At 42.8% G+C, this 10,433-nt stretch overlaps 2 protein-coding genes across 4 annotated transcripts; one reads left to right on the forward strand and one right to left on the reverse strand.

Annotated features, from left to right (window-relative positions):
• The first annotated feature begins 1,370 nt into the window (after nucleotides 1–1,370).
• Nucleotides 1,371–4,650, forward strand: LOC102719657 (glucan endo-1,3-beta-glucosidase 7-like). Of its 3 annotated transcripts, none has more exons than XM_040521709.1 (4): nucleotides 1,371–1,471; nucleotides 1,576–1,806; nucleotides 3,218–4,305; nucleotides 4,384–4,650. In XM_040521709.1, the coding sequence occupies exons 2-4, from the start codon at nucleotides 1,734–1,736 to the stop codon at nucleotides 4,570–4,572; spliced, it is 1,350 nt and encodes a 449-aa protein (XP_040377643.1). In that variant the 5' UTR covers nucleotides 1,371–1,471; nucleotides 1,576–1,733; the 3' UTR covers nucleotides 4,573–4,650. The 3 variants fall into 3 exon arrangements, with proteins under 3 accessions (XP_040377643.1, XP_040377644.1, XP_040377642.1); XM_040521710.1 differs by having other exon boundaries at nucleotides 1,385–1,453; XM_040521708.1 differs by lacking the exons at nucleotides 1,371–1,471; nucleotides 1,576–1,806 and having other exon boundaries at nucleotides 3,116–4,305.
• Nucleotides 4,651–4,674: 24 nt separating this feature from the next.
• Nucleotides 4,675–10,433, reverse strand: LOC102719367 (cyclase-associated protein 1). The gene is made up of 10 exons (XM_006650451.3): nucleotides 9,988–10,433; nucleotides 9,446–9,617; nucleotides 9,300–9,364; nucleotides 8,268–8,592; nucleotides 8,017–8,185; nucleotides 7,338–7,447; nucleotides 7,198–7,253; nucleotides 7,036–7,092; nucleotides 5,927–6,070; nucleotides 4,675–5,129 (listed from the first exon to the last, which is right to left on the reverse strand). Exons 1-10 carry the CDS (start codon nucleotides 10,276–10,278, stop codon nucleotides 5,043–5,045), a joined length of 1,476 nt encoding a protein of 491 aa, XP_006650514.1. The 5' UTR covers nucleotides 10,279–10,433; the 3' UTR covers nucleotides 4,675–5,042.

Here is a 10,433-nt window from a genome sequence, read left to right on the forward strand (position 1 = left end):
ACTGGCTGGCCAAAAGATTCAGTTTTAGAAAAAATTTACCCGATGATTTAGTAATAAAATTACTTTCTAAAAAGGTTATTTAATAAAAAAATTTCTCCAAAATGCCACGTCGCTACGACTCATTCAGGCTATCACACCAAAGCAAACACGGTGTTATTTTGGTTGATGAAAAATAAAAAAATATCTGATTTTTCTATTTTTTAAGTAATTTAATAGTGTAAGCGATGAATTGCTATAAAAATTTAAAATCTACGTTATAAAAATAAGATAATAAACTTCCATGTGGTAACGTTAAAAAAATAGTAATACGCTGGAAAAGGAAGCAGCCAAAATACACTTATCCTCCCTTTCAAAAAAATTAATTTGATATAACTATACAAACTTACGAAAATTAAAATGCTCTTCACTTTTTCATACCTAATGTATTTGTTCACTACTATAAATTTAATGTATTTGTATTCCACTTTACCAAACTTAAATACAATAATTATTTAAAAATATTTTTTTAAAAAAAAAACTGTGTAAATCAAAGATAGAGTCGCTATTAGGAGACCTTAATAGACCGGCGGTGTTGACATCTCGACCATCCAATCAGGTCCGGAGAGCACTGTTTATGTGAGGAGAACAGTAAATCAATAACATGAACTATACACAAAACATTATAGCAACAGTAAGTGAAAACACTGTTTACTGCTGTAGCAATAACTATAGCGCTGAATCTCAGACATCTAATTTAATCCAAGAGTCAAGAGATATACCAAATACAATTACTGTAGCACATTTGTATTTTGTTCTCCAATGCAGAGGATCCCATTCTGAAATTGTGGCCAACACGGCAACACGCGTCGGCCATCCGGGAACGCCCCTCTCTCGCAAGCTCCGTTCTAATAAGAGCAAGGTCAACATACTCCTAACTCTACAATCTTTTGTCATTGAGAATTAACATAGAGTTAACTATATATAATGTTTACATATAAACATATGCTACATTAACAATGTACGTATGATTCATCTCTCATACATACCTAACGTCTTAAAGCTTGTGCTACAGCTAGAGGTAAATCTATAGCCTGTTTTTTTCTCTCCTCCATATAAGCATAAATATGACGTGATAAGTTTTAGAGTCTGCATACATCACCTATTATACTCGTTCTAATTTAATTATAGACTCCATATTTTTATGGACACAGTTCTCAAATATTTAACGATATGTTTCGTAAAAATTATCTATATATATAAAAGTTCTTATCACATTTAGAAAACAATATTTTCATTTACATATAGCAGTTAATCTAGCTGTTTATATCTTTAAACAGCTCCAAAAGATTAGATTCAACACTAAAATCTTAGCAGCCTAAACACTTTCGAAACGTGCTGGTGCTGGTGTGTGCTAGCTTACCAGTCCTCGTCAGCTTGCCTCTTCCCCATTTCCAAACAGGAAACGGGAAGGAAGGTGGAGAAGGCTTTTGCAGTTTAGCTTAGCCGCTTTGGACCCTTCTTGCTTTGTGCCTCCTTTTTTTTTCTCTCTAGTGACACCCGACTTTAGGGCGTTAATCATTTCATTGGTTTGCACAGAGATTTGAAGCAGAAGAGAGCGAAGCCCATGGCCATTTCCTACCACGCTAAGCAACCTTAGCTGCTTAAGCCACTCGCTGCAACACCCCGGACCCGGAGACGGAGAGAGCGAGCAAGAACGGAACCTGCAGGGGAGGGTTTCTGAGATAGAGGGAGGGATGGGAGGGAGGAGGCTGCTTCTTCTTCTTCTTTCCTGGGGATTCTTGCAGCTCATCAATCTTCCTTTCTCTGGTACTCTCTCTCGCTCTCTCGCCATGTTTGCTTCTGCTAGCCACTCGTCTGAAACTCTGAATCATGTTGTTGCTGTGATGGGAGTTTTTTTAGCTGATTTTTGGTTGGTAGGTCGGATGATAGCTCCAGCATGAACAATCTTCCACAGTTTCTCTGTCTTTAATTCTAAGTTTTTCATTGTTCGTAATCTATTTTGCCTGGAGTTGTGAAGAGTCTTGTTTTTTTATTCCTCTTGTTTCTTAACTGTTGGATAGAAGTCGCTAGAAAGGACGATAGCGAAAGGAATGAACATGCTATGCTAATGCGTGGACAGAAACTCCCGTGTCTAATATTTGACCATTCGTTTTATTTGAAAACTTTTTGCGATTTATATTTTTGTTTTTATGAGATGATAAAACATAAATAGTACTTTATGCGTGACTAATTTTTTTAAGTTTTTACACATTTTTTAAATAAAATAAATGATCAAACGGTTGGACACGAAAAAAATAATCTTATTTCGGAGTCCGTACACATTTCTGCTCTTATCTTTCTCAACTGCATGAAGACGATCAGTCGTTAATTGGGCCTCGTGTCATTATGTGACAGTGACACCAGGCGTTGTGCAGTGATGAGAACTGATACAGTATACAGAATGCCTAGTGCTGAGGCTATTTGATTTGTACTACAAAAGGATCTGTCTTGTTCAGCATGTATTGTACAACTTTTAGTTCTTTTAAACTACCCCCTCCGTGGATTTTTGATTTTGACATTTTGTCTACCTCCGTGCCACGTTATACGGGATTTTGATATTTTATTTGTATTATTTGACCACTCGTCTTATTTAAAAATTTAGTGCAAATATAAAAATTTATAAGAGGTACTTAAACTAATTTTAATAATAAATAAGATAATAATTAAACTAACTAATATTTTTAAATTTTTTTTAATAAGACGAGTGGTCAAACATTATAAAGAGAAAATCAAAATCTCATATAATATGGAAGGGCTGAAGTACTACTACACATTTTTATAAAATTTATGTAAAGGAGCATTTATTTTGAGGCTTTATTGAAGCCCACTCCAGTCTGCAGAATTTAAGTATCCGTTTGAAATGTGCGATATTTGGATATGATCTTTTCACTTATTTTCACTTATGTTTATAAGAAAAAATTTTAAATTTATGGTTCTTTTACAAAAAAAAAATTTAGCCTTGATTTTTTAAATCGCCAACAATTTGTCTATAAAAAAATTATTTACAAATTAGTTTTCGTTGGTAAATATGCCAAACAATCAACCGGTTGTTTCATGTGAAATTGAACTGGGTTTTCGGTGAAATTGATGGGAAATGGGGAAGTAGAATGGTCGTCCATGTTTTGGCGCGAGAAAAAAAATATTTTACTGATCACGCATTACGGATTCATATATGCAGCGCCGCAGTCCTTCATCGGCATCAACTACGGCGACGTGGCCGACAACCTCCCGCCGCCGACGGCCACCGCGCGCCTCCTCCAGTCGACGACCATCAGCAAGGTGCGCCTCTACGGGACCGACCCCGCCATGATCTCCGCCTTCGCCGGCACGGGCATCTCCCTCCTCCTCGGCGCCGCCAACGGCGACATCCCCAACCTCGCGTCCTCGCCCGCCGCGGCGGCCGCCTGGGTCGCCGCACACCTACCGTCCACGTCGTCGCCGGCGGTTTCCGCCGTCTCCGTCGGCAATGAGGTCCTCTTCGCCGACACGTCCCTGGCATCGCAGCTCGTCCCGGCCCTGCAGAACATCTACGCCGCGCTGCCGCCCAACTCCAGCGTGAAGGTCTCCACCGTGAACGCCATGGACGTGCTCGCGAGCTCCGACCCGCCCTCCTCGGGGGTGTTCAAGCCGGAGCTCGCCGCCGCGCTCGACCCGCTCCTGGCGTTCCTGAGCAAGACCGGCTCGCCGTTCCTCATCAACCCGTACCCCTACTTCGCGTACCAGAGCGACCCGCGGCCGGAGACGCTCGCCTTCTGCCTGTTCCAGCCCAACGCCGGGCGGCCGGACGCCGGCTCCGGGCTCACCTACACCAACATGTTCGACGCGCAGGTGGACGCCGTCCGCGCCGCGCTCGATGCCAAGGGGTACAAGGACGTGGAGATCGTCGTCGCGGAGACCGGGTGGCCGCACAGCGGCGGGACGGACGAGGCGGGCGCCACGGCGGAGAACGCCCGCGCGTTCGTCGCCGGCCTCGTGTCGCACCTCCGGTCGATGGCGGGCACGCCGCGCGTGCCGGGGGAGTCCGTGGACACGTACCTGTTCGCCATGTACGACGAGGACCTCAAGCCCGGCAAGCCGTCGGAGAAGTCGTTCGGGCTGTTCCAGACCACCACCCTCGCCGAGATGTACCCGACGGGGCTGATGAGGAACGGCACCGCCGGCATTGGACCGGCCATGGCGCCAGCGCCAGCTCCGACTCTCCCGGTCAGGCCTTCGCCTGCTCTAGCAAGCCCCCCGCCGGCGACGATCCCCGGGCAGCAGCCTCAGGTGGGTAGCCTTAAAAAAGCTCTAATTTTTAGTGCCCTTGCAGTGATCGAAGCTGAGCCATTGCTTCCGTTGGTGCAGGTGACTCCAGTGCAGCCAGGCTCGGCGGCGGCGGGGGGCCCTTCCGCCCTGTGCGCGCCGGGGACGGCGACGACGACGTCGAGGGGAGCAGCTGCTGGCTGCAGTAGTCATAGTGCAGCTGAATCGTCTAGGACAATTTCAGTGCTACACATCCTTGCATGCGTGTGGTTAATGTACTTGTTAATCTGAGCTCCCTCGTGGACAATCTCAGTCCGTTGGATGGATTGAGGCTGTATTTGTTGATCAAATCATGTTGACCTTGTAAAAGTATTGCATCAGGATCCATTCATATGACATACAAATAACGTACAGCATCCGTGTACAAAATATATTCGAGACAATTGCATGCTGCACTCAAAGCAAGTAGCGTGCCAGAAACGCACACAACTGGGTCTAGGAGCGACCAGTTGACAACGCAGGCCGCACAGCAAGGTATATTGACAGTCATGCAGAACGAATGATCAGCTGAAAACATACAACAATGGCTTGCTGGCATGCAAATACACCAACCAAAAGAACAGCAGGGTAGAAGAAACAACACTCGTAGGCACCATCCAATACTACAAATAGCCTCCAACAAACATCAAATACTGCTACAACTCTCAACACACAACAATCACCAATCACATACGAACACATAAAGGACATTATCATTGTAGCTATGCTCCAGAATGAGAAACCGGTGAAGTGACGAATTGCCCGTCCTTGAAGCTATGGATGTACTGTTGAGGTAAAGCATGTTCCACCTGCAACATAAGAGTGCCAGCCTATTGACTCGGGCATTGATTTAACCCCAACAATTTCACTTACGCTTATGCTTACATGCCAAAATTAAATGTTAAAGCTTAATTTTGAAGAAACTTTTAGGGTTTTCTCACCACAGTTTATGTTACAGTATTTGCTTTTTAGAACAGTAAGAATACGTATGCAAAAGTTTTTACCCACGACTTATTTTTTAGTTACTAATATGTCATTTCACCTATGCTTATTATAAGTGAAATGATGAAGCTGTTAGTACTATTTTAAGTTTTATGCTCACAAGGATATTTGTCTCATGAAAGGTACTAATTTTATTGCCCAGTTTATTGTGCGTACAAACACCTAGATCATATGGAAACCACAAACTGATAAAAAAGGCAAGGAGCAAAGAGGTGAAATCTTGCACCTAAAATACATTTCGAAATGCAATTAGGGTAAACTAATTAGTCAAGATGTGCCAATGAACTTAGGTATCATGCGCAAATCAAGGAGACGATATAATATAGTACTGTTGGTCCTTTGTCGGACTAAATAAGGTTGCTGAAATTTAAGTATATAACTCATGGGCAAATTCCTTCTCTAATGTTTGATACTCCAATAAGTCCCTGGGTCATAACTCGTACATCTAATGAGCAAACATTTTCAGCAAGGACTGGTTTCATCCAGTTGATATCACCCAAAATACTAGATAGATGTACTAAATAAGGCAATAGAAAATCTAAAGAGTTTGTGATTAGAGTCACAGTATGAAGTCAACATGCCATGACATAAGATCAGATCTTACCCAATCACCGTCAGTGGTACCACTTGGAACCATCACATTGATTTCACTAGATTTAGCTGAAGTGATGGAAGCTCCAAGTGAACCTTTGCTTAAGTACAACTGACATCCAGATGTGTTGTCGATTGAAATTGTTGGTGCTGTACCCTACAAGTTAAAAAACTTCAGTTTTGGACAGCAATACAAACAGCATAACTAAAGAAACTCAGCCCCAAGGGGGAAAACCTCTCCCGAGGTATTTCAATTAAGCACAGCCCAAGACCGGTGACAAGAAAAAGAACCCTACATAAGGAGGCACCCCCTATGGATTCTGAACCCGTGCTTTGAGGCCCTTGCCTCATACACAAAGGTTCACCTTCCATAGGTCGATTCCTAACCATGTTTTCGGGGGAACAGCAAGTGACCCTTTTTGGTGCAAGACCAGGATTAAAAACCTGATCACTAGCTTTCCACTGGAAAGCATTTATCACCCTACAAGCGCGTTTGCAAGTAGCATCACTAACAGGGTTCACATTCAACAACATAAGTTTATATGGTAAATGGCAAGAAAACCTGACAACTCAGGAGTCAAGATAACAGAAAACAAATAAAAACAAGTCGACAGAATAATTTCTTTAAGTTAATAACAAGAATGAATTCAACAGAAATGCCCTACAATTTAGTCCTTGGTTGGCTGTGCTAGTCCTGACCATCTGATAACAATAATATAAAGGAAACACAAATTATCTTATGACGGTCTAACAATGACCGGCAAAGCAAAGGAAGCCAGTAGATTGCTTAATTCCAGAAAACTGTGGGCATGCTCAATTTGATACTCCTTCCTTTCATATTGTAAGGCTTTCTAGACTTGCTTAGATTTATCCATTGATCAATATATATAGTTTGTATATATGTCTAAATCCATTACCATTAGCATTCATATTAATCTAGACAAGACTAGAAAATTGTACGTTGTGAAAGGGAGAGAGTATTTTTCAAATAGATAAAGGTTCAAATCCTAAAGATTGACCAGCAACCCAGAACACACAAAAAAGTGGCATCTTTTTTTATAGAGGGACCGGGTAAAATACTCCTTCACATTGTACGTGCATTTACATTTAAAAGCTGAATACCTGACATTGCACCTCAACACCATTGCAATTGACCACTTCAAAAGCTGCTACAACATCCTGGAAGACATGGTAAAGTATAATTATTTTTGGCACAGTAATAGAACAGATTTTTTTTCGCCCAGGGACAAACTTGGTCCCAACTTTTTATACCAACCCGCTAACCTTGAAAACAACTCCAACTTTGGTGCATTTGTCAACAGTGATATTGTTCACTTTACCTGCAAAATATTTCATGATTATTATGACGAAATAATATAGGTGAATGTGCCATGTTATATATCCCAAATAAAGATGTATGTTACCATTCACTTGAAGAACAGAGTCCTTGCATCCATACACATAGACTGATTGTCTAGCATCACAATCATCAATTGCAAGGTTCTTCTTACCAACTTGATTTTCGACCACCCATCTGCCATTTTTTGTCTCAGGGAAATGTAGAAATAGAATAATCAACAGTTTATAATATGAGTTCATTTACAAGAACAGGAAGATCATATTGCATCCTTCTTACTAAATGTCTAAATGATGCAAGCTCCATTAGGCACTACTGCCACCAGATTGAGGGAAGCTAGTTTGTTTCTTTCAGATCAGACAAAACTATATCAACTTGTAGGATGCAATTGTATAGTGCACTCAAATTTGAACATAACTTCATATCTGTAGTATTTTATTTGTAATACTTCTGTTGTATAATAATTTAAGTATTATTAAATGCATGACATGATTTGAAGAGGGCTTATAAGCTATTTGTCTACCAGAACCTAAATATTCTTGCACCTTCTGTACCCGCTCACTGATACAACCTATCCAGACAAACATGAGGGTTCCCCTGATATTCCTCATGAGTGGACCTGGCTCGTGTTCATGCCACCACGCAGGCCATCAAACAAACCCATGGTGTACCAATTGACTGGGTATATAATAAGTCCTATATAATAATCTATTAGATGTTTTTTTTAGAATCATGGTGAAGCTCACTTGCGTCCCATTTGAAGCTCCAGTTTTGGAGGTCCAGACTTGAAGGAGAAAGACCCTGCACGAGGAGTCTTCTCAGGAGTTGCAGCTGGAGCAGCGGTGCTACTGCTAACAACACCACTTCTATCAGACCGGTTTTTAGTCTTCATGTCATCAGTAACCTTTCGCAACCCTGCACAACAATAATAGGGCCGTCAAGAATTGAGAACAAACAAAAAGTCTCATTAATAAATAAATCATGTGTTTTCATCTACCTGTGGTCACAGCTTTGCCTGAACTAATCTCCTGAAAGACAGCTGACATTCCTTCTTTAGGCTGTGCAGATTTAGGAGATTTCTCTGTGCTAAAAAGAGGTGCTGAAGGTAGAGCTGGTGGAGGGGGAGCTTTAGCCCCTGGTGCTTTAGGAGCTGGCGCAGCAGCCTTTGGTTGGGAAACAGGTGCACCTCCAACCGGACCCCAGGAAGGACCAAGTGGATAATATTTCTTAACAAAATCCCGTAAGCCAGGCATGTATAGCTCCTTCAAAGCTTTAGCCCACTCGACATGGTCAGGATCTTTGTTCCTGTACTCCACAAGAACCTAAGAGGAAGATTAACGAACATGCTTCAAATTAGTATACATATCCATATGGTTCTGCAATTGAATGAGATAATTCAGATTAATGTTTAATATCATTGTGTACTCAACTACTTTGATGCAGGAATCATAATTGTGAGACAAACTACACCGGATGCTCCACTTCAAATAACATGATACTCTAACCAAAACTAACAGGTAGATTAGCCGATATACAAGCTTCTCTCTGTGAAGACAACTATTACATCTATGTCACTCTAGTCCATTTCATATCATTAACTACTTTAAATTTCATAGTGGCAGCATGAATAGGATATTGCAATTCTTTGTGGCAGTATGCATGGTTCTCTAAAAGGACATTGGAAAAAATGGTAAGAAATCTACTAGTCTGTTTTTCATAGGAGTAGTTGGCTTCTTTAATCAGGTTAACAGTAAAATAAAATATTAGATGCAGGAACACATTTTATCATGGCAGACACTTCAACTTCAAATGCATGTAACAGAACTACATTGTTTCCGAGAAACTTGAGTGATACAGATTGCTTGAAGAAAGAATAACATCATCCCCATCATGTCAACGATTGTCTAACATCCCTTTCTGGAATGACATAACCTTGAGCATTCCGATCGTACTTTGTAGTTGGCACATTTTGTGACCTTAGGTACCGTATATATGAACATACAAATTGGTCAAATAAAAAAAGCTGTACCTTGTTATTATAGAACTCAGCCATTTGCCAACTTTCTTCAACATGTGCTGTAGGGAAACTCATGCCTTGCGAAGAAGAATATAAGAAACATCAAACAAAGTATACCTCTGGTAGTCCACTAATAAAGCCATAATAACTTTACTAACCACAATCCTTTCCTAAGAAGCCAACCCACGCCAAAGCAGTGAGGCTGTCGGCAACACTCTTAATATGGTTGAAATAGTCAGGCCTCCTTCCTTCAGTCATCGCAATGGCTTTTGCAATAACATCATTCAGTGGCTTAAAGAAATCCTGTGCATCAGCCATTGATGCCGGTTTCTGCACAACATTAAGAAAAGAAGTTGCTCATTGATGTTAAGAATGGACATCGCGTTTTTCAGATCTCTAAGTGTATGCAGTAATTTGTCTACAGAAATGTTATCAATAAACATGTAAGCACGTCATCCCTCAACAATGCTCGTAGAAACCGCGCCAGGCCTTCAGCAGAACGGCATCAGCCGATCAGCAAAAATACCAAATCCTAAAATCTCCGTCAAATCTCGGCTTGATCAGCCATTCCAGCAAGATTCCTCCCCAGGCGAACATCAAATTGGCACAAACAGTACGGAACACCGGGAGATCTACGCGCCGAGCACATCCAGAACGAAGAGATCAAGGCAGGACACAGGAGAGTAGCCGCGCCCCGTACCTGGAGCTGCTTGGCCTGGACGAGGCGGTCCTTGGCGACGTCAAAGGCCTCGGCGAGGACCTTAGTGACGTCGAGCACCTTCCCTCCAATCTTCTCGCCCGCGGCGGTGAGGCGACCGACAGCCCCGGCGACGAACTCGTCGTAGGCCACGATCGCCGGATCCGACGCAGCCGCCTCAAGCCCGTCCCCGAGGAGGTCCCGCGGCGCAGCGGACAGCGACGCGCCGGAGGCAACGGCGGCCTCGAGGCGCGCCACCGCCGCCTCCAGCCGCTCCACGAGAGCCTTCTCCATGGCGGAATCAGCAAGCTGCGCTCTCTCTAGGTTACTCGAGGGTGCGCGCGTCTTCTCTCCTCTCCCTCCGCCGCGTGCGCGTCTCTGTGGCGGCGCGCCGCTTCCACCCTTGGCGGATTTATCGCTCTGCGCCTTCGGTTTGAGCTTGCGTGCGA

The sequence above is a fragment of the Oryza brachyantha genome, chromosome 3, assembly GCF_000231095.2.
Source record: "Oryza brachyantha chromosome 3, ObraRS2, whole genome shotgun sequence".
NCBI classification, from domain to species: Eukaryota; Viridiplantae; Streptophyta; class Magnoliopsida; order Poales; family Poaceae; genus Oryza; species Oryza brachyantha.

Excerpts from the sequence above, each read along its gene's own strand:
- LOC102719657 (XM_040521708.1), top strand. The coding sequence starts at position 3,127 with ATGGGAAATGGGGAAGTAGAATGGTCGTCCATGTTTTGGCGCGAGAAA. Across the intron at positions 4,306-4,383 it reads TCCCCGGGCAGCAGCCTCAG|GTGACTCCAGTGCAGCCAGG; the intron begins GTGGGTAGCCTT and ends CCGTTGGTGCAG.
- LOC102719367 (XM_006650451.3), bottom strand. The coding sequence starts at position 10,278 with ATGGAGAAGGCTCTCGTGGAGCGGCTGGAGGCGGCGGTGGCGCGCCTC. Across the intron at positions 8,593-9,299 it reads CTGAGTTCTATAATAACAAG|GTTCTTGTGGAGTACAGGAA; the intron begins GTACAGCTTTTT and ends TCTTCCTCTTAG. Across the intron at positions 7,093-7,197 it reads AAGTTGGAGTTGTTTTCAAG|GATGTTGTAGCAGCTTTTGA; the intron begins GTTAGCGGGTTG and ends CATGTCTTCCAG.